Source organism: Haemaphysalis longicornis, unplaced genomic scaffold, assembly GCF_048455015.1.
Source record: "Haemaphysalis longicornis isolate Haplotype H1 unplaced genomic scaffold, Haemaphysalis longicornis Haplotype H1 scaffold_3, whole genome shotgun sequence".
Classification (NCBI taxonomy): domain Eukaryota; kingdom Metazoa; phylum Arthropoda; class Arachnida; order Ixodida; family Ixodidae; genus Haemaphysalis; species Haemaphysalis longicornis.
Genome location: NW_027526335.1, coordinates 96,347,174 through 96,369,905, shown reverse-complemented (window position 1 = coordinate 96,369,905; position 22,732 = coordinate 96,347,174). Strand labels below are relative to the sequence as shown.

Sequence of the window (22,732 nt, the reverse complement as noted above, 5' to 3'; positions counted from 1 at the left end):
CCGGCGTTCCTGCACAACGCCGAATATGCGCAAATTTTGTACTGGCCATGCTGGAAGTTGCTGAAGTAAAATAGTAGCATTTGCACACAACTGTTCTGCAAAGTGGCAAGAGAGAGGGACAAGGAGTTCCTGCAGGCCATATCCTTACAACACCACTCTGGCTATACTAGGTGCACAATACTAGCAAGCACTTATCTTTCTTTCGGTGACTGGAGAGACTACAACCAGCCTGACACTCCCTGCCTTCACGTGTCGAGGATCATTGCTTCATAATAATGTTTGCCCTAGGAGGAAGCAGTGTCCCGGAATGCAGGGCACATATGCAAGGGTGGAACAGGGTACATGGGTTTGGGAGCAGTCATAGGAGCAGGCAAATATCCCTTTTGTAGCAGGTTTAGAGCAGCCAGAAAGGCCGTTTGGCAGGGATTGGCGCAGGCTGCTGTGCCAGCCCAAGTTCAATCTACTCATCCACTGTATCAGGCATTCTTCTGTGCACTAGAATCCACTCCGAAACAGGAACGCAGTTCTCGTACAATATCTAGAAACTTACAACATGTGGAGTTATCTACATTCGGCCCTAGCGAGTGCGCCGCGTTATCACCGTTCGAAGCAAGGGTTCAAAGGGTAAACCTCCCGTGCAAAGTCGAAAGGGATCAGATAACAGGCCTTGTTTTTTGCCCGTAAGATGGCAGTGTTAAACGAACTCACGGTGGCATTCCGCAAAACAAGGTGTTAGCTTGCATTTTTTGTATCGAACAGCAGTTTCAGTGCGTGTGAAGCAGAACATAGCTTGTCTTTAGCCGCCACGGGGCTGCGAGAGTCGAGGAGCATGAGAGTGTGTTAGAAGACGTAATTAGTGCTGGACCATCTGCCACATAAGGAAAGGCAACCCCTCAATTCACAGGCAAAAATGAGTAATTACCCCCAACGAAAGCGAACCTAATTAACAGGCGAGGGAAAAACGTCCGTGACCTGCTGTCTTGCAGGTACACTTGTCAAAAATAGTCGACTAAATTGAAGTTCACTTCAATAAACTACAACTTTTCCTGCGAATATTATTCTTCTTTCTATCAGTTTGCGAAGGGACACAAAAGCATTTCACTCACTTTTGGTCTCTTTCAATTGATTGTGGTGCAGTGGCCTGCACCGGCAAAAAAAAAGAAAGAAAGAAGAGCAAATGCGACACAAATAAATCCAAAGTCAAGGTGGAGAAGGCGCATAGTGCCTGCGGCCTTACAGCTAAGCAAAAGTCAACTTCCATAGCCGCTCATATATCCTTGATGAAACCGAAACCATAACCGCATTGGAACCAAAAACACGTTTCAGCCAAGTTTCCAGCCACGGGGCACTGTGGCGGTCGTATCTCGCGGCTCAATTCGGGCTCTGCGGTGCAGGACGGCGCTGGCAAACGATTTTGGCATAAAAAGGGCGGCTCTGCGCAGGATGGCACAGGTAAGCAAGTTTGGTGCTCAATGGCGCAAATGGTGCAGCTGTTGCACATATAGGGGAGTGGTGAAAGTGGTTGAAGATGCTTGATGGCAGGGGTGAGGTAATTGCGTCATGCTTGCTGACAGTCTTTTATAACAGCAACGTATCCACTCGGAGCTGTGGTGGCTGACAGCATAATGGCAGTTTCTTCAGCGGTGATGGTAGTGGCATGAGCAACGGTGGCAGATATTTGGTGATCGATAGGAGCTGAGGCAGCAGAGAGCGAAGTGGGTCAGGGAACAAACGCGTGTTAAGGACATATTAGTAGAAATTAAGGAGAAGAAATGGACATGAGCAGGGCATGCAATGCGAAGCCAAGGTAACCGTTGGTCATTAAGGGTAACAGAGTGGATCCCTAGTGAAGGCAAGCGGGGCAGGGGGCGGCAGAAAGTTAGATGGGCGGATGAGATCAAGAAGTTTGCGGGGATAACTTGGCCGCAGTTAGCACAGGACTGGGATAACTGCAGATGTATGGGAGAGGCCGTTGCCCTGCAGTGGTCGTAGAGGAGATGATGATAGGAGGTGAGGACGGCAAGTGCTGGTAGGTTGGGGTAGGCAGTGTAATCCGTGTATTGGGTATCTGCATTGCTCAAGTATTTCTTCTCTTGTCTTCTGCCTGCATTATACATCGGGTACATGTGTTGGGGAATGGGAGACAGGGATGTATGAGCAAAACTGTGGTGGGATACGTTGTGGAGAATTGATGGACGTCGGGATGGGGCGGCCTAACTGTGCATGCAACAGCTTTTTTTTTTATTTTTTCAACAATGCTGATGACTCGTTGATTTGATTGATTGTGGGGCTTAACGCGCCGACGCAACGCAGGCGATGAGGCGCGCCGTAGTGGAGGGCTCCGGATTAATTTTGACTACCTGGGGATCTTTAACGTGGGCCGAAATCTCGCACACACGGGCGTTTTTGCTTTTCGCCTCCATCAGAAAAGCGACCGCCGTGGCCGGGAATCGAACCTGCGACCTCGTGCTCAGCAGCGCAACTTTGACCACAACAGTTCCAATATTAGCATAACGAGTGCATAACTGTTCTAACAAGCTATGGTTATAAAAATTTCTTCGAGAAAAAGGCACCCCAGTGGTTGGTTATGCACGTTCTAAGACAACTTGGCATGTGCAGGAATGCAAGGCATGAAAAACTACAGATTTATAAAATGTTGCAAGCATTCAATCATGCTCTGCTTAGCAACCCTTTACTTGTAGGTCCCATTTTAAGTACTAGCAATGCCTATTTTTGACAACGAAGATGAAATGCACCCGCAAGCATGAAAAGCTTTCATACGGGTTCCGATAAATGCATTTCGTGCACTATAGACGCGTAGAAAAGCACACAGACTATCGGCAAAAATGTACAATAACAAACACGCGGTTGGCAAACTAGCTTCACCAATGCTATGCTGTCAATGCTGAACACTGCATGTCACGATGAAAAAATGAGGGCCTATGACCATGTAAAACTTGGCTTCCTTATTTAGAGATAGTTGACCAGTCCCCTTGGGCCACATTATCAAGCGGTGAAAGGAGTAGGACAATACAGTTGGCTCAATGCCATGATAAGAGCCGCTCTAAAAGCTCCTCCCTTTGCCCTCCAGCAGCACGCCGGTGTGGCTTTTTAATGCAATTGCAGGTGCTTGAAATGCAATACACCCAGTGCCTAGCTCGTTCTAAACCTTTTGCAAAGGCTAGAAACTGCATGTGTCTTTAGCAGGATGTTTCTGGTCTTCAACAACGTGCAATATCAGCAAATAAGTTCATTGAAACACATTCTACTCACATTCGCGAGCTTTGAAAATATCAGAATTCTGTTTCCAAATTGTGCTACTCAAATAGAAGCCAAATCAAATATCGTATCATTAACCTTGATATTCAAAAGCTTTGAATATTCACACACCCCTAGTGATAATTACTCTAGCCACGACAATTCCCCTTATTCAGAGTATAGAATTCAGACCAGCACTTGAAATACCATTTCCCTTATAGCATGCCAGGGTCTAAAAACGAACAAAACTTTCTGGGGAAACTGGTTTTCTTGTTTGCAAGAAAGAGAGCCCCCCATGCAAAAATGCAATGCCCCAATAAAACAAGAAACTTATACAATTCAGGATTTTAAGCTTTATTTTCAAAGTTACCTCAGGAACTAAGCAACTTATTACAGCTGTAAAGCAGCATTTAGCTGCCTCCTTAAATGAAGCTCACAGGTTTTCCAACAATTTCTGATCACACAGTTGCCAAAGCAGAGGCAACCGAGGCTGAACCACCGAAGTGTCTAATACCCGTGCTACACGAGCGTTTGGAAGGCCTTTGAGTCGAATGTCATTTGACTCAAATGACACCATTGAGCTGCTACGCGATGTCTTTCAAAGGCATTTGATTAAAATGGCATTTGATTCAAAGGAGCACCACCAACGACCTTTGAGGTTCTCAAAGGCCTTTGAAACGCGAATGGCCTTACTCTCGGGAGCAGTTTCTGCATGCCGTAATTACAAAATAAATTGTTTACGAGTAAAAATAAAGTGCACATAATCTTTATAATTTCTCACTTGTTTTTGTTTTCTATCAGTCGCTTACGATCACAAGGTAACTCAGTACTCTCAACACCGGCGCTGCGAAAAAAGAAAAAGAAAAAAAAAAAAAAACTGGCTGTCAGCGCATGTTTTGTGTGCGCTTGTAGATTGTTATCAATTCGATTGCTAATAACCGTTTTTTTGCTCATGTTAACTCTAAAATTAAATTTTTGTCAATAACGAAACAGGGCAACCGAACGCGGAAACTTTCGACTGCCTTTGAGAATTGTCGTGTAGATTGGCGAAACTCCTTCCAGTTCGAATAGCATTTGAAATTTCAAAGGTCATTCTACTCAAGTGTCCTTTGAAACGCTCGTGTAGTACAGGTATAAATGACATTCTCTCAACTGGGTTATACCCGTGGGCCTAAAAACTGCATGTCAGGATAGAAAAGTCTTACTTGCAGGCCCTCAACATTGGACACAGAAACAAATAGGACAAAAAAAAAAAAAAGGTGGTTCCTTGCACATGGAGCTAGTGCTAATTGTTGTAAAAACAAACGCAAGGTAAACACAAACTGTGATGGAAACCCATTCAGTGGTACCATGAGCATGCACATATAATGAGCCAGTATAATAAACCATTTGAGGAAAGAGAGCTCTCCACATACATTTTATTTTATTCAAGGAGCATCAAATTTCAAAGAAAACTTGAACTCATCCAGGCAAAGTAATCAGTGATGCTCGCTATTTTTACCTCCCCCCCCCCCCCCCCTTCACACTATAACTTGCTCTGCTTTCATTCTAAATCACCAGTATCACGCGCTTCCTGCAACATCAGGCAGTGCTGATTTTGTGGTCAAAAAAAAAAAAAAGACCTATAAACGCTCCCAATTTGTGCCACCCATTCTAACTGTAAAGATGACAAATACTCAAATCTTGGGAATTACAAAAATGTGTGGAACATGCACTGTCCCGCCCTATGAACTGTGCGAGAGACAAGACATGAACTGACAGGAAATAACTGGATGCCCTTTTTGTACAGTAGCCACACGTGTGAGCTGCTTTTACCGCAGCACGTTTTCGAAGCAAAAAAAAGTGTCCCCACTGATTGCAAAGGGCTAACCCGTGAGATAGGTTCCCGATACACTTTTCCGCTAACTAAAAACGCACAAATGTTTAACAGATGCAAAAAATCAATCCCACAGCATGTGAACGCAAAAGCAAAACTGGTCTTTACTGATACCTTTCTGCGGGGGACAACCATCACACAGGGAAAAGACGATGAAGCCATGACGATGGCAAGTTGACTGCGGCTTCACTCCCCCCTCGTCTGCATGAACATCTTGGGTGCGAGAAAACGTGCACCTGTCTCGCAAGCGCTGGGCCCCGGAGAGAGGAATGACGAACAAGAACATGCGCGAAGAAAAGTCTCCTGCTCAAAAGATGGAGGATGGCGGGGGCGGAGCGGGGGGAAAGCCCATCATGCCGGGGGGCATGGCGAAGGTGGGCAGGGGGGCCATGAGGCTGCCCCCCACGGGGGTGGGCATGGGGGTGCCGGACTGGGCGCCGCCTGCCCCACCGGCGGCCTTGCGCCACTTCTCCTGGTGGTGGAACTCGGTCATGGGGCGGCCGCCGATGCCGCATGTGCCCACGCCCACTCGGCCGTTGACGTTGTCCGGCGAGGCAAAGATGCTCTTCTTCACCTGGCCCTTCTTGTTCTTGCTGAACGCCTGCGCAGGGAGGAAAGAGGAAGAAGGGGAGGAGAGGGGGGAGGGGAGCATGAGTTCTCTTGCGAAACGACCTTGTTCGTGTTGGTGGTAAAAGTATGCGTACTGAAGGCTTAGAGCGAACTGCAGGGGTGATCATAAAAAATGAAAGACGTTCCACTTAACGTGGAAGCTGTCGGAAGTGCAAAGCAGCGATTCGCCTCAATGGGCTGTAGCACCGTTACCCGCTCACTGCCACCACCCAACGCATTTCAAATTTCCCGCCTTCGCGCCCCCTGCCGGAAACAGCGCGAGCGGGTGTTCTGTTCTTTCTGTGGTGCTTGCTTTTCCTCCCGCACGTAACAGCATTGCACTGCCACTTTTTTTCGCTCACTATCGTAAAAACCAACCCAACTAGCCTTCCTAACTAAATGAACGCGGGCGCTGCACGTTATTTATGTATATTTTGCCTCAAATGTACCTGCAGTTTTCTTTGCACTAAACAACAGGGAGATGTAGGACAAGCACCAGCGGTTCCCGAGTTTCGAATGCTTACGACTATGTAGACCGCTTGGCTTTCGAAGCCTCTGGGTTACGTCGCAATGACAGCGGCTACATTGGGACACTGGCTCTACTTGGGTCCAGCGAGCGAGCTACAACGACAAGGCGCGGCCCTAAAGTGCTCTGCACATAAAAAAAAAAAAAAAAAGTGGTTTGTGCATCAAGTGCGATGCACAAGCCAACTCCTGCTTCTGCTTTCTAACAGAGCGCTACTCACTGCTACAGCTGTAAGAGAACGGGTGCAAAATTCAACTTTACAATCACCTCCTACAAAAATGCCTCCTAGCATTGAAGGGAAAATATTTTGGTTCAATAACCCAAGCAACATCCCGGCTGTGAATGAAATTATGGTATAGAGCTCAATTATAAAGACCTCGCCTAAGGATCTATAATGAAGACTCAAGCCTAATGACTGTGGTTAGTGACCCAGCCACTCATCCTTCATGCATTGTTGCCCTCACGGTAGTTCACAACTACTCTACCCAGCAATTACCAGTGATGCCATTAACAGGAAATACACGCTAGGCACGACAGAATGCAAACTACCTTTGAGGCTTTTAACCCAAAAGGGCAGTGATACAGACGTTGCGATAAAAATTGGACAAGCACTTCTACTTTTACGGTTAAAAAAGAGCCCGCTACCGCATTTGTGACAACATTCCAATTCCAGCCAGCGGCGTTAAGGTTCCCCTGGCTGTTCACCTTTACAGACAACCGGAATTCTACTCAATGTAAAACTACAGAGCATCATCCCCAGAGTTCATTATCCTCGCTGGAATGTGCGTCACAATACAACAATGGTACAATTGTGATGACACAAACAAGTTTGAGCAAAAGCGTATGCATGGAACTCTCATAGGGTGACTGTAACAACAATAATAAAAACGAATTCATTTTGCTTACGCTGCTATGTATGCATAAGACGATATCAGCTGTGAAATTTCAATGCGGGCACGCAATGAAAAATGCAAGGCCCCAATAAGTGCACGCACACAAGCACACACACCTGGTACTAGGTACTACATATAAAAAAAAAGCCAGCATGTTTTTGTCATGCCAAATGAGTGACCTCACGTTTCCCACCACACATGTAAGAGGGTTCTTTGGCATCAAACAGTGCCTTTTGGTGATTTCATTCTGCTTACAAGACTGCTCTACACTGCTCAACGAAGTTGCCCTAAAATGAATTCAACAAATTGTAGAAATAGAAGTCCCACCCTTTCTGCTTTTGGAAAGTCTCCTGTCACAATACGCCCATGACCATCCTCACTACTGTCCTGGCTTTTTTTCCTATGTCTCTCCTACGGCTATTTCAGTTCTTTTTGTTGTTGGTAAGCCTACGCTTAATGGCAATGTTTTGCAGCATTTGCGTTAGTAATTTTTGTCTAAGTGGCTCCACAGCCTGTTTGCTTGCCTGTAGAAAAGGCAGTGTTGCAGTACAGCAACTACACTGGACGTTGATCCGCAAAGCATTCAACGTTCCTGAGTGCGAGAGGCCCAAAGCAACATGACGACGATCCGATGCAATTTACAAAAGAAGTCCAAAGGTACGACTGTGCATCTCTTGTGCAATGCTGCAGAGGGCTTTTGAAGTAATTTCCTTTTGCCACTGTCCTCACAATAAATAAGGAGCAATGAACTACAGGAACGAGGCCAACACAAGAAGCTAGTGGTTTATTTGCAGCATGCCATCAAAACGACACCTCCTGAGATGCCGTGCACTTGAATAAAATTGTACTTTTGTGGTGCGCACACTTTTTGGTTGCGTTTCGTTCCCAAGTAGCATGCATGTGCTTCGCTGAGAGGGAACGGACAGGCCATTCGGAGTTTGACCAGCTTGAAGGTTCAACATCACACACCTACCTAAGTGAATTCGACATCATACAGCCGCTGAGCTGTGCTATTTCCTCGCCTTTCAAAGCTGCACCAATAATATCCACTTAAATCTGGCTACAAGCGAAGGCGCCTTGGCGCCTTTATGAAGCAAAGTGCATCAGTTTTTAGATATCAGTGTCAGCACAAAATTTAAAACGAGGTAAAACTGTTGCTGTGTTTCCGCACTTGCGAGAAGTCACTCCAAATAAAATGCTTGCTAACCATGCGATACAATGGCACGAGTTGCGACCGAGAAATGAACTTGCAGCTCACAACTCCACGAGTAGGCATAATCCAAAGTATGGAGTCAACGACATTTACAAACGCCACTGGAGCATGCTTAAAATTCGTCGACTGCATTAAACTGCTATAGTTAACGTGACTACGCATGCCTATGCGAAGATCTGAAAATGGCTTACAGTGTAGACCATTTATAACGTAACCGCTTATAGTGCGGGACCGGATATAACGCGGGTTTTTGCGACCACCGGTTTGCCTCCCATAGAACTCAATGCATAAGCATACCGCTTAAGATGCGGTTGGCCGAAGCACAATACCGTTTTTAGTGCGGTTTTTCGGCAGGTCTGCTGATCGACCGGCGCAGCTGAGGCATCGTTTTAGGGTAGCAAAAGAAAAAAGAAAGGATGAAATCGGCCATCTGACGCAGCGTGCACCCCTTGCCCTCCTCTAACGTAGACACCCAAAGAAAAAGAAAATAGGCACCCTTTAGTTCATGCGTACCTGATAACCACAACTGACCTTGCTTGATGCACCTCGGAAGATAGCGAGACTCCCCATCCGCGCGCGGCAAGTTGATTTTATTAATCGTGAACCGCATGGCCCGTTTTCGCGCTTGAATCGTGCACATCGACGTTGCGCATTTTTTTTTTTTTCGTGCTCGTATCGACGATTCCGCGTTCGCGGTGGCTTCTTCGCGTGGCAGTGGGAGGAGCCTGATGACTTGCACCAATGGGGAGACGCGTACCTAATGGCGGGAGATTCGAAGCGCTCCAAGCCGGCTAGCCGTGCCAGAGATGTTTAGGCTTACCACCGCGGTATTTTTTGATGGGCGCTTTCACAAGCAGCGTGGTTGGCAGTTTATATTCCACTTTTCGCCCACATTATTAGCTCTTTTCTTGCATGAGCATCTTCGCTTGCGGCCCCGTGCAGCATTTCAGCGAGCGGTTCGAAGCGGTCGCTGGAACTTACTGGAACTGCCTGCACCGCTTCACGGCCAGTGCCGACGCCATGTTGCCTCCTCTTACCACGCCGCCCACACCACGCCAGTTGTATCCGCGCTGGTGTGCACTGCACGTTTTCGCGATACCAAATCTACCACGCGGTTCACGCTTTAGAACGTTGTGCAGATAAGCAACCGATCTTTCCCTTTCCAAACATTCGAGCCGCGCGAAGCCGAAGATTTCCACCGCCAGTACGTTGCGCTGATATGCAGCCGCCTTCGGCATCATGAACACAAAGTGTGGTTTGAGGGGGATAAAAAAAAACCCGCTGGCGTTTTTATCACGTCTTGCGGCATCTGTTCATAGACGCTAAAAACGCAGCCATGGTCTTTCAAAACAAACACAACGGAAGTTAAAGCCGCGCTCGCCGTTCTTGAGACTGCGCTGTTGCCCTGCAGCAGCGGCTGATGTTAAAAATAATACGAAATATAGACCGTGCCTTCGTTTTTAAGTGCTGTGCGATTGAGTGATGATAAATATAGGTTGACTTGAGAGATAGGTGGCGATGTGGTTGAATTCGCGCGTGTTTTGGTTATAGTGCGGTACCGCTTATAGTGCGGATTTTTGCGGCTCCCGCGACATACGTTATAAGCGGTCTACACTGTATATGGTTTATAGACTGTCATGAGCTGAAGCTACACACTGGCTCTGGACATCCACGAACCTGACAAGTTTACCCTATAAGTAAGGACGTCTCCTATTCCTCGAGCACACTACCACAACTTGTTCAAATTAGTAGCGGGGGGGGCAGTTTTTGACCCCACACGTGATATATTTCTTTCTCTGTAGCCAGTGGTCTTTGTTTCTCCTAATTACAACACTGAAAGGTCGAGCAGTGGTTGGCCAGAGTTTAAATTCGTTTGCAGGAACAGTAAGAGCAACTGGTACGGCCCAACAATCCTGATTATGGGGTTTAAAGGAGCCATGAAGAGAAAATACAACTTCGTTTAATTTGAAAGAACTAGGATTCAGTATCTCACTCAGCTTCATTAGAGCCACAAAAGATGCTTTTTAACGAAAAAAAAGCAAGAAGTATTTAAAAACTTTCAAATTTTGCGCCACAGTGACGTGTTATGAGCAAGAATGACGTCACACGGGCCAACAATAAATCATAATTTTCAGTGCGTTAACTGCACGTTAGCATTCAAGTGATGCGGTGAAATGGAACTAGAGGTCCCTTTACAGACGTCCAGTCTTGTGTCGTCGCGACAGGCCAGTTAGGCGGCCGCCAATTGCACAAACAAGGTTCCGTGACATCATAGAAAAGTTGCGGGAAATTGCCTAGGGGGTCGCGACTGCTTCACACGTTTTATTTCATATCTCCGTTATTTGTTCGAAGATGGCGATGATATTGGTATCATTGTTATCGGGACTAAGCGGTCTTTCTAATAAACCCAACTTGTATTTTGTCTTCATGGCTCCTTTAACGCACTGAAGCTACACATGGACTATGAGGTGGGCTGTGGAGGGCTCCGGATTAATTTTGATCACATGGAGGTCTTAAATAATGTGCGCAGAAATCTGGCCCAACACCCTTACCACAGCTCAGATGCTCAACAGTGGTCTTTCACAAAGCACAACATGTAGAAGGCAATCCACAAAACACATTTTCAATGACCGAAAAAGGGAGGAAGTATTCCACTTGTAATGTGAGGACAGTCTCTTTCATGCAAGCACACACTCAATAGAGGATGGGAGGCTACCTTGGAGTTGAACTCTTGCCACTTGTTCTTCTCCTTTTCCCGGTCCTCTTCAATCTGCTTCAGGCGCACGGCTTTTTTCTGGGCCTTCTTCTTTTTGTACTCTCGCTCGGCAAGCAGTAGCTGCTTCCTGCATGGGGAGAGGTGGCTTTCAAGCAGAGGCCATACAACTGAAAGTGTGCAGCTATAACAATGGGCCCGCCTACAGCTGATTGCACTCCGAAACACAAGTTCGGGTGGTGGGCTACAGCTGTTTCAAGTGCTGGAGGTTTACAATAAAGCACAATCAAATTAAGAAGGCATGCACAACGTTCCTGGGATCGAGACTCCATACAGCAGCCCTCCGTCAATGCCCTCTCTACGGTGAAAGCTCCTTCCTCGCTTCCAAAGCTGGATCACGATTGAAAAAACAATCATGAGAGCAATACTAGATGTGTTTTCTAATCTGTGGAAGGCATCCTGTCAATCGACTGATGAACAGAGATGGGCGTTAAATGCGATAGACTGCACTTCACTGCCTACCACTTACAACCGAGATGTGCCGTGCTTGCACTGTTGTGGCCGCATCCACTGCCTCCTGAACTGACTTACAGAAAACCAGCTTACACTTAAGGCTGCCCTTGTAACCCTTTCTTACCAGCCTGAGCTTTCCTTTAAGATGGCCCCTAACCTGCATTAGCATTCGTTTTTCCCCGATAAACGTTGCAGACTAAAATGATAGTGTAGCTGATTTAGGATATTTGGCACACCCTTTGCAAGAAACAGGTATAGCACGGAAAGATGATTTTGCTGCATGCAAAAACGCCCCAGTCATACGAACGTGTACACACTGCACCTGCCTGCACCACAGCAGTATGGGGCTGCCTCTGCACAAGAATTGACAAAGGAAGCTGCAGTTTGTCGCTGCCAGTCCGAATAGACGTCATGGCAAAAATGAACCTCTAATTGCAGGACAGGGTACGATACTAGGGATTGGCATCTGCGCTGCGAGTGAAAGCAGTGATCAAATATCTGCCACATTGCCAAACTTAAATTTCTTTACGCAGGTACCACCCCAAAGGGTATGCACTCAGAGTGGTTACTTGTTCACCCAATTTGCGGCCGCCACCAAAAAATGAAACGAACTGTAGTAGTGTCTCTAGTTCTGTTCAATGATGTCACTTGAATGATAACTCACGCTACAACCCTGAAAACTGTTTTCAGCACATCTCCTACAACGTCGCTGTTGACGTGGTGTAGCGTGATGCTTGAATGTTTTTTAATATATATTTTTGCAGCGAGAACAACCTTCTGGAAAGTTAACGAAACTGGGTGAGTTAGCAAGGGCTAGTCAATTTAAATAAAAATATGTTGTATTTTGATTCATGGTTCCTTTAAAAGGCAAGAACGACCGATCTAAAGAGAAAAAGATAACCAATCTTTAAGGGATACTGAAGGAAATCTGCCGAACTCTTAATAGGCAGATGCACTGCGAGTTTCACCCATGTCCACCTTTATTTCTCTATCCAGAAAAGGAAATACCATGCATCATAAGCGGTCACCTTGCGAATCACCATACAGGGGCTTGCAATGTAGTTCGCTGCCACCTTAGCTTTCAAAATGTTGACTGCCAGTTACTTAGTGATAAAGGTTAACTGATCCTATGTTTTTTCAATCACAGGCTACACAGGTCACACATGCTAGCAGTCTTGTCAAATTTCTTCCTGCGGTCACTACAGCCAGAATCAGGCAATCAATAAAGGAAACAGCACTTTGAGAAAATTTTTCGTACAAGTCACGCATATAAATCCACCAAATAAACCCAACAAAACAGGCCACGATTTCTACAGTAAAGCCTGCTTATATCGAACAGCGCGAGGATTGTAAAATAGTTCGATATAGAAAAAATGCAATATAGAAAGTGAAGCAAAAAATAACTTATATGAGAGCAATCTTGCCGACGGAGTCACGAGCTAACGCTGAGCTCTTACCGCCCTGCAGTTCACTATTGATACGACGCTTTCTCGGAAAGAAAACATTAATTTATTGGGGCGGAAGAACTGCGTGAGTGCAGCCTGCTTCTTGGAGCACAACGCGTTGCTGGTGACTGCTTGCTCCACGGTATCTAAACAGTCAACAAGCACAAGATCGCTGCCCTCAATGGCACTGCAGTATTGCCGTAGCAGGGCCACGGCAGCGACGGCTTCGCTCGTGCTCGGCAGTGGTACGGAGTCCCCGGCGTCTTCGACAGAGCAGAGCTAAGCATGGATACAAGTGAATCCGAGCAAGTGCGGGCAGCGAGTGGCGCGGACATGAAGTTCGGTGACACCGCGGCCCGCAGCGCCCAATGTGGCGCTTTCGGCTCCAACGACATGCATGCATGCCTAATCCCGTGTAAAGTTTTTGTTTACAAAGTTCCACGTCATCACACAGATAAAGGGGGAAAAGAAAAAAAGAACAGCAATGCTGAGATATCCAACTTATTATTGTTAGGTTGATTAGGTTAGCTGCAGCCAAAGGAACTTACTTGGTCTTTGGTCCGCCCTCGATGACATTGTTCATCGACCGCTTGTTTTTGTGGGCCTTCAGCTGAGAGAGCTGGAGAAGACACAGTCCAAGCATAAGGATTGGGCTCCCTTCATTTATTCAAGTCAGCCAGTGGAAAAATCCAACCACCTAGGCGGCGACTACAAAACTGAAGCTCAGATTTAGCAGCAAATCTACACCCTCAAGCCCAGACACACTCTACTTTGGTCCTTGCGCAACATTTTTGCCTCCTCAGGTCAACTTATACCATACTTCCGGGCTATGTTTAACTGTGACTAAGGGGTACTGTACCTAGTTTTCTCAGGTGTGCAGCAAGAAGTTTTTAGAAGATGCATATAATTAAGAAAGCAATCTCTGCACCCTTACAATGTCTTTAAAATGAGGGCTAGTGGTCGAAAACAAATTTAAAAGGAGAAAAGTTGGCCATAGGGGACTGTGACTGACACTACACTGGTTAAAGCCAGACAAACTAAAACTGCCCCGCAAATTTTTTGTTTGCTTTAGTGTCTGTTGTTCGCACACCATTTTTACGACCTCAGCTGTCATTTTAGCTTTTAAACCTGTCGACTAATTCATGGTTGGGAAGGTAGGCTATTCTAAGCACAAACGTAGCGAGAACACCTAGCCTCAAGAAATGCCACTGTTCCAACACGCTCAGAGATCCATTTTTGTTGCCTTTGGTACACTGCTGCGTCAATTATCTCGCTTTTTGAAGTACGTAGCTGATTTTTTACAGGCAGGCTTTGTAAGAGCAAGACAGCCTGCCTACACCACTATGCAGAGATAAACATTCAACAAGCTCCACTTTCTGCGTACGTGCCCATTAGGTGCCGCACTTTCCCCTGCCAATTTTAGCGGTTGTGTCCCCACCTCTAGCTGAGCACTATTTCACTTCTACAGTTGAAGCCAACCGCAGCCAACTACAAGCCACTTGACATTTGTCTTAACAAGCCCTTGAAGGCACTTACAAGACAGCTGTACAACGAATGGATGGCATCTGACATTGTGGCCCCGACGCCGTCGGGACATTAAAAGCGGGCGTCCTCGTCTATGCTCGCCCAGTGAATGGTCAACAGGCAGCAATTACCAAAGCCATGGTTGCGGCATCATTCCACAAGTGCTGCGCTTCAAACGCTCCTGACAGCACCAAGGACTCCGAAATCTCCGAGGGCACAAGTGATAAGGAAGGTTCGGATACCACCCCCTCTGAAGACAAAAGCTTCTACGTTTGTGTGTCATCTCCTTCCGAATAAATATCTTCGTGCACAGAGAGTTCATGAATACTTGGTGTCTGCTTTGCTAAAAGGAAAGGAATTTAACTGCCTTCCTTCCTTCGTTTCTATAGCCGTATACTTGTCAAAATATAATATTTATTTTGGCCCTCCAAACTGCAATCCCCCATCCCCCCCCCCCCCCCCCCCTAGAATCACAACCACCTTAGAATCAAATTATTACAGCATGTCAGACTGCTTCTACAGCGAGACTAGGTGACAGGAGATGTTACATATTTGATGAGTGGTAGAATGGAGGTCCCCGTCAGGAAAGTACGGTTTCAAAAAAGCAGCAGCGACTTGGGTTCTGGTACGTGTAACTTAAAACAAACGATATTTCAAATCATATCTCAAACCTGCAAAGGCATGCTTAACATTGTATCTTGATTACTGAGGTAATTGCTGCAGGTCACAAATTAAGCATTTTTTACACTTTGCAAAAAATTACCAATGCTTCCATTAGGCTCAGAGCAGCAATAAAGTTCCAATTTTCCTCGGCACTTGGCCTACTTTTTCAGCTGCTGCACAATTGTATGCAATATTGAGGGGAGACTGGGCTGAAGATGGAGTGAGTTGTTTACTACATTGCAGGACGTATCACAGCACGAGTACTCAAAGGCAACAAACATGGAGCGTGCGCGTCTAGGTTTCTGCCATCAGTCGCGTAGAATCAAAAAGTCTTCCTTACCAACTGCTACACTCTGCCCCTATATTTTTAAACCCGTCTTGCGGCCGCAGACTGCAAGAAGCAAATGAACCAACAAAATCGGCAGTCACAGGGTTCCACAGGTGCAGGGGGTCGCAGAAGCGTCGCCGCTTCCGCAACACGTGTCTCTTTGCTTTTTGTATGTCTTTAGAGGGTGGATACCTACACGTTTGTTTCCTCGGTGCCATCGCTAAACCCGGTGTGTCACGTGCCTACATAATCGCCCTCGCTCTTTCTCTTGGCGCTGTGGGGCTTTGTTACTTGGAGATAAGAGAAAAAAAAAAACAGTCCAGGTGACAGCATTGACATTCTTGGCACAGAAAGAACGCTCAGCACTTTTGTGCTCATCACGAAGATTGTGGCTACCGTGGAGGGGCTGCAGGCACCTTACCTTCTGGACGATCGTGTTCCCATACGCCGTGAACGTCACAGTCGCCTGTCCCTCTCCAATGATGTCATCTATCGTGGCATCGTAATACCTGGAAGCATGACACAGCGCCCACTATTTGAATGTGCAAAAAGAGACCAAAACAACTCATGGGCTGTTCAGTGTTTGAGAACTCGAGTGTTTGGGAACCAACAGTCGAATCAGCCCTGAGTGTTATTTTTGTTGTGACGAAAATGTCACGGAAATCATTTTAGTTATATCATTACTTGAACTGCTCAATATTGACAGCACATTGACAGGTGCAGAGAGGAAATTTTTTGAAACAAGGAATGGGCGTATAGAAGGTTTGAGCAAACCTAAAGACAACCAAGTCTGATAACACGTTCATCACTACTGTCTTGTCTGACGGTAAACGTTGCTGCAACAAGAGCAAAATTAGCATTAAAAGAAATACAGTTAAGATTATACACTTCCTTTGCCACAATATGATATACTATGACGTAGCTGGGGGAGCAGTCAGGAACAGCCAGTCAGTACACCAACTGAACTGTGGTAGACAGCTAAGGATTAATTAACACCGGCTGCAGATTTTAACTTGCGTCATAATATCGACACACGGCCGTTTTAACAGCAAAGCTGTTTATGTGTACCAAATCGTAACTTTTCGTGTCTGCAGTTAAAAATACCAAGAAATTGCGGAGCGCGCGCACGTGAGCACAGGCCTCGCAGCAACCGCCCAGCAGTTAACAAAACCAAGAAAATGCCAAGTGCTCGTGTGTACATGCCCCGTGGCGACTGTCCAGCGTCCCCGCGCACGTTTGTCAAGCCAAGCATACCCACTTAAGGAGATTGGCCAAGTATGGCCAAGAAAAAAATACCAGCGTTGGCTGCCATAATCGTGGCAACACTTGCTTGGAACAAGAAAGACTCCCGGGTTCGCCGTAATCGTGGCAATTCTTGTTCGGACTGAGAAAGACATGTCATAGCATACACCCCTCCACACGCCCTGCTTTTGTCCAATGATAATCACTACCAAAAAAAGAAAAAAAGTTCGCACTTGTAGCAACAATGATGGAGTAAAAGTCGTTGTGGCAGCAGAGAAGAAGAAAATCGGCTGCAATCGTGGACTTAAACCGTCGTGATGGTGGTGAAGGTTGCGTACAGCTTCGCTACATTCAAGTCTTGCGCGTTCCTTCCTTCATTTTTTTTGTTACTCCGCTCTATCAGAAAACCAGCAACTCACGACACTGTGCTCACTTGAGCAACATTTTAGCATGAGCTACTATGGTGGGTGTGACTCCCTCACATCACTGGTACACAAGGCATATCTGTTTTGCTTTTACTGTGCAGTTCCTTGCAGCTGCTATAAAAAATTATCGAAAAAAGCCTGACCAGTAGGGATGATTTGCCAATGGCAATTCATTTCCCCTACAAAATGACGACACTCTTGAAGCCCCTAATGGTGCGATGAATTTGAAGTAAATGCAGGGAAGAGAGAATCTTTCAATCCGGGGACACATATTTAGTGCTGAAATTTTCCCACACTATCTTTCCTGTGAAGCGAAGTTTAGACTGCGAACAGGAGCCAGCGTTCAAATTCCAGCACACTGCCATAAAGTCGCTTCATGTTCAATGCATAACAGGAGCAAGTGATAGCAATAAGCGATGGAGTCAGGGTGTGACAAAGAAACAATGTTTTACAAAACATGCCGTGGAGCAAAAAAAAATTATTCAACGTGAAAAAACAAAAATAATAATGAACATCGATAGCCGACGCAAAAAGATTGCTACGCTATACTTGGGTACAAGTTAAGAGCAGCAACAGCTCGTGTAGTGTATCCCTCTGCTGAAGCAACGGGCTCTTCTCTGACGTCAACGTGTGCATGTTTCGACAGGAGATTGTGCTTAATGCGTGACATCACCTGCTTTTTCTCACCTAGTTTGTTTGTCTTCAGTACAGTAATTTATATGCAGACTAAGTGCAAGAAAATCAAGGACATGACTTGCATCACGTTCAAACTACTCAGAGCAATGCCCTCGCCACATGGAAGTAGAGCCAGCTGTAGTTATGAGGCATAGGAGAGCAACTTCAGTTGTCGTTCTTAAATTGTACCGAAGTATAATTTATAAGCAGGGTATACAATGTAGCTGTAATGTGAAGCAATGCTACAGTTGGCCCAAGGAAACGCCAGAAGCTTGAAAATGTCAGCCACTCACAGCACCACTGCCAACCATAGCATATGATAGATAATTTAGAAGTGGGAGCCAACTAGAATCTGCACTATTATTCGTACCAAAGCGACTTGCCGTTTTTTTTTTTATTTCCGAACTGCCAAAGAACTTATTTAAACTGTATACCGCAAGGCGTAGTTACGCCGCCGCGTAACAAGGTTTTAACAAACAAGTTTTGATGAGAATAAAAATAAACAGCTTACTGCCCGTCCTTCCAGAGTGCGAGGCACTTATCTCCAGGAAACCATCCGACGCTCTCATCCTTGGACGTTGACGCACCCTCCCCGCCGCTAGAACGCTTCGATCCTTCGCCGGAACTTTGCTTGTCCAGAGACGACTCCTCCGCACTTGTGCTGATCAGGTTCAAAGTCAGGCTTATAACTTCCTACACCAATAACGGCCACGAGGGAGAAAAAGGGGGCCCGGAAGAACACGGGTCCTGGATTAGAAGCGGATCGGGTCTGGTCATCGTGTGGTTCAAAGTTTCCACTTACCAGGAGATCCTCTTTGAGTTTGAGCAAATCCCTGTCATCTGGGTCATTTGTCAGCGCAGCTTCAACCTAGAAACGGTAAAACAGGTGAGCTTTGTAAGTGCTTCTCAACTGCGAGCGGAATAATATAACAAAATGTCAGCGACATTCCCCGTTCAGGAGGTACAACCAGAATTGATCATTATTCGGGGAGACGTAATCACGAAGGGCTGGCTGCGTTGGCACATGCGCATCAAACAGGCTAACGCGCGCGTTTGCTAGTGTGCTTGCGCTCCCGCATCTCTCAATATAACTTCAGCCCACGACACGCAAAACAAGGTTCAGCTTTTTTCTAGCAACTTATAAGCGCGCTTAGAATAATACTGTACGGAAATGACAACATCCGTTCTACTGGTAGCGTCGTCCACCAGCCCGCAAAAACCGGCGTGAGTTGTATGCGCATTTATCATAAATAAGGAGGAGCCGCCGTAATTCACGACAAAGTCTGCGTTAATTAGTAATTCCACTCGCTAAAGAGCCCGTGAGTGCGACAGACAATCACGTTCTAATATCATCGTAGTGCTAACGTCTGCGAACAAGCACAACACTGCGCTGCACGGTGCCGTGAGCCATGGTCAACCGAAGCAGTCTCCTGCGCGGCTCCACTAAAGAACAAAGTGGCACAGACACTTTGGTGTTTCAAATATTGAAAAAATTAAACCAATAATCTCATACGATACCTGCTGAAGCTGGATTTGATAGTTTTGGAGACTAGCACCAATATCCTCGGTCGCCATTTTCAGTCAGAACTGCATCAGCGCCTCTCACGGGAAGAGTACGTGACTTTCGTACTCTCGCCACTCTCGCTCTCACGTCACGCAAACCCTCGACACCAGCTGTGAACCGGTGCCGGGCGCTGCAGTCCACGGGATCAGCAGCAGCAGCAACAAGTGCATCCTACTACGCCATGTGGTCGGAGTCGTGCGGCAGGTCTCCCGGGGTGTGCTCTGGTTATTCAACCGAAATGCTCCGCTTATAACACCGTGTCAGGCCGGGATTAGGCGCTCTCTTGGACTGTCTGCCTTTCAAGTGCCGACAGGACAACATCGTCAACGGTGCTGATTCTTCTTTTCGGTAGGTGGAATCAGATGAACACATGTGCCGCCGTTCACGCGCCTAAATTTCAATCGCGGAAGTCACCCTGCTCGGGTACCGTTATGTGCGCATCTGTGCGTTACCGTTGAAAAAGATGCATGCAAGCTTCAATTGCGGCCAGTTTTACTATTTCAACATTTCTCGTTTACGTGGTTGAACCTGCTGTGTGCATGTTGCGAGCCAAACTCAACATTCTTCCAGGCGCCTTCAACAGGCGCAAGCACGCTCCGTAGCGCCGGGCGTAGTCGCGAATTTCCTAGTTTGCCGTTCTACAAATGCGATTGTTGACAGCTTAGTGCACGGCTGTGTTCGTGAGCGGCCTAGTAAAATTTCAGCGTATGTTTTCGCTGTGGCACCGTGGTGCGGGAATGTTTCCGGGGCGCCTGCACTCGGTAGCGTGCACGAAACCGGGGTGGCGGCACCCGGCCCTTCTACGTCGTCTACACTTGAGCGACTCGGTTACTGTATTGATACCTGACGGGCTTCGGCGCACGCCGTACGGGGAGGACGCGAGTACCGCGCGTCCTTTTTTTAAACTTTAAAGCCAGCGGCCTGGCTGCCGTTCAAGTCTTAGAATAATTCCCCGGGGTCCCCCCGTTTCTTCGCTTTACGAGTTGGTTGTTTGAACGGGACGACGTCTGCGACTATCTTCTCTCTGCTCTTCCTTATCGTGCCGGCTGCCAAATTTACAGCGCTGCTACCTGGTCATTTGTCGGCGGGGTCGCACCTTAGCACCTCGCGTTCTAGACCTTTTACGATTTCTCGCTAAGTGTTTCCTGGAGGTTGGAAAACGAAGCAAGAGATCCGGCGCTCCTAGATGTCGCTTCGGCCAAATTAACCTTGGTAACAGGCTACAATTAACTCTAGGTCAAAAATAAGATGTCCAAGCTGCCAGCTGCTTGGCGCGCTTGAGGGCAGGCGAAGCGATTTTGCGACATCCGTTTGCAATGCATGTCGCGAGGTAAATACAGCTACGTGGAGATGAAGAAAAACTGCTGTATTCTGAATGTTCAGTGGTTCTTCATTGTATCACCGAGAATGTGCTCTTGTTTTTGTCTAAACGTTTATTTCGCTAGGCACGTTGCGATCACGTGTACGACGCCACGAAAATCGCCCTGTACAGCTCGGCTGCGGGATGTTCCTTGAAATGTTTCGAGTGGATGAGAATGTTTGAACTGTCCTGAAACGAATGTAATCGTTGTGCCGCGGGCAAGAACGTCTGTTTACTGGTTACAGTGTGTTTATGAATTTTTTCTATTTCAGTCGATTGTTCATTACGTGATAAGGAGTGGGTAAGGTGAACAGAAGATCGATCGCGGTGTTGTTCTTGCACGTGCGAAAGCAGTTGCACAGAAATATTTTTCAACGGAAGAAAACCCTCGAGCTATTTTTGTAAGTGGAACCTTAGTTTAACGGGGAGAAACTTTATCAGTCCTTTCCAACACATTTGACTTCCGCTTCTCTCTCTCTCTCTCTCTCTCTCTCTCTCTCTCTCTCTCTCTCTCTCTCTCTCTCTCTCTCTCTCTCTCTCTCTCTCTCTCTCTCTCTTTTTTTTTTTTTTTTTTAGCCGTCAAAATGTTTTACCGGGAACAACAGTAACAAGTTTTTTCGGGAAAACATTCAAAAACTGCAATTTTATTTTCGGTTGCGCTGCAAGTATGCGTATTCTTTACGGAAAGTCTAAAGCACTGTTTCGCTGCCTTGGAAATGAGCTGAAGGTTGGGCTTCACTGCACTGCGCATCGGTGGCGCGCAGGATTTTCCGAAAATAAATGCAGCAGTTTTTTTTTTTTTTTTTTTTTTTGCGCAAGTTTTCCACCGGTTGATCGATGCATTTTTCATTCCCGAACACTGTGGATTTTGGAGGCTAAAAACAAGAACGCCCGTGTGACGAGATTTCGTCATATAATTAGAGATCATGACGTAATCCAAACTAATCCGTAATCCTCCACCACGGCTCTGATTGATTTTTTTTTAATCACTCTAAGCTAGTCAGTCTATGCTATTTTACGAGCTGCCTGGACACGTCAGGCCACGAATACCGGGTATCGGAAACTGAAACCGAGCATCTAATTAGTTTGCGCTGGCATTTTTTCTAGAATAGCTAAGTTCACCGTTTCTTCCAAGCTTTGACGAAAAGGCAAAATTTCTGTTCCTCTTTTCGTATAAGTGATGTTGCTGTAATTGGAGCACACCGTGCCCAGGAAAATTGCGGGAAATTGCTTTGCATGCGTGAAGCGTTCGCAGTTCGAACCGCTGTTCGCTTAACACGTTGCCTGATATATTTTTCGCGCCAAAATGAAGGTAATTCACGCGAATTTCAATTTAGATAGTCGCGGGTGTACCGGGCCTATTTTCTCACCTTTCACTGGCGTTGAGGTCGCTGACAGCAGGACACTGACCAATGTTAAAAGAAAATTGACGTTTCGAGATCCGTACGGATCCAGAAACGTCAATTTAGTGTTAACATTGCTCAGTGTCCTGCCTTTTCTACAAATGCCTTTACCTGACCAGACGGTATTCAGTCGAACTCTCCACTGTCGCTGACCAATCTGGGTTGAGGGCTTCAAGGTCGTTAGCCGAGGGCACGCGGTAGTCAAAGTAGCCCGAAACGTTTCACGTTAAAAAACAGATACAAACTCAATAATTAAAATGCGCATTTTTTAAACTTAAAAAGCCCCCAAGACTGACGATGTGTCGAATGTACCTGTTACTAAGCTTGTCTCCCGCATATAATCGACACCGAACTGGCGAACCGACTGAGCTCGCTGGGTCAGTACCAGGGAAATTAAAACGTGCGACGCATGTAATACAGCGTTAGGTTTCGGGCTGGTTGTTTTAAACATGACAAACTGCCAGAAAGCTTTACATACGACCAGGACGTGACACGCAGAAGA

At 46.4% G+C, this 22,732-nt stretch overlaps 2 protein-coding genes across 3 annotated transcripts in view; one reads left to right on the top strand and one right to left on the bottom strand.

Annotated features, from left to right (window-relative positions):
* Positions 1–5,214: 5,214 nt before the first annotated feature.
* On the bottom strand, positions 5,215–19,538 carry LOC144174909 (survival of motor neuron-related-splicing factor 30-like). Its single transcript, XM_077703891.1, has 7 exons — positions 19,422–19,538; positions 18,706–18,771; positions 18,415–18,596; positions 15,983–16,070; positions 13,595–13,665; positions 11,092–11,218; positions 5,215–5,735 (listed from the first exon to the last, which is right to left on the bottom strand). Exons 1-7 carry the CDS (start codon positions 19,476–19,478, stop codon positions 5,442–5,444), a joined length of 885 nt encoding a protein of 294 aa, XP_077560017.1. The 5' UTR covers positions 19,479–19,538; the 3' UTR covers positions 5,215–5,441.
* Positions 19,539–19,589: 51 nt separating this feature from the next.
* The window catches only part of Napi-iii (Na[+]-dependent inorganic phosphate cotransporter type III), a 94,882-nt gene continuing 91,739 nt past the window's right edge, over positions 19,590–22,732 (top strand). For both annotated transcript variants that reach the window (XM_077703890.1, XM_077703885.1), the window contains exon 1: positions 19,590–19,815. The gene's annotated coding sequence lies outside the window, so the exon portion shown is untranslated. The remainder of the gene's footprint in view (positions 19,816–22,732) is intronic.

Coding starts and splice junctions, on each gene's coding strand:
- LOC144174909 (XM_077703891.1), bottom strand. CDS start 19,478: ATGGCGACCGAGGATATTGGTGCTAGTCTCCAAAACTATCAAATCCAG. Junction 13,666..15,982: donor GGAACACGATCGTCCAGAAG/GTAAGGTGCCTG, acceptor TGTCTTCTCCAG/CTCTCTCAGCTGAAGGCCCA. Junction 11,219..13,594: donor GAGGGCGGACCAAAGACCAA/GTAAGTTCCTTT, acceptor CTCCCCATGCAG/GAAGCAGCTACTGCTTGCCG.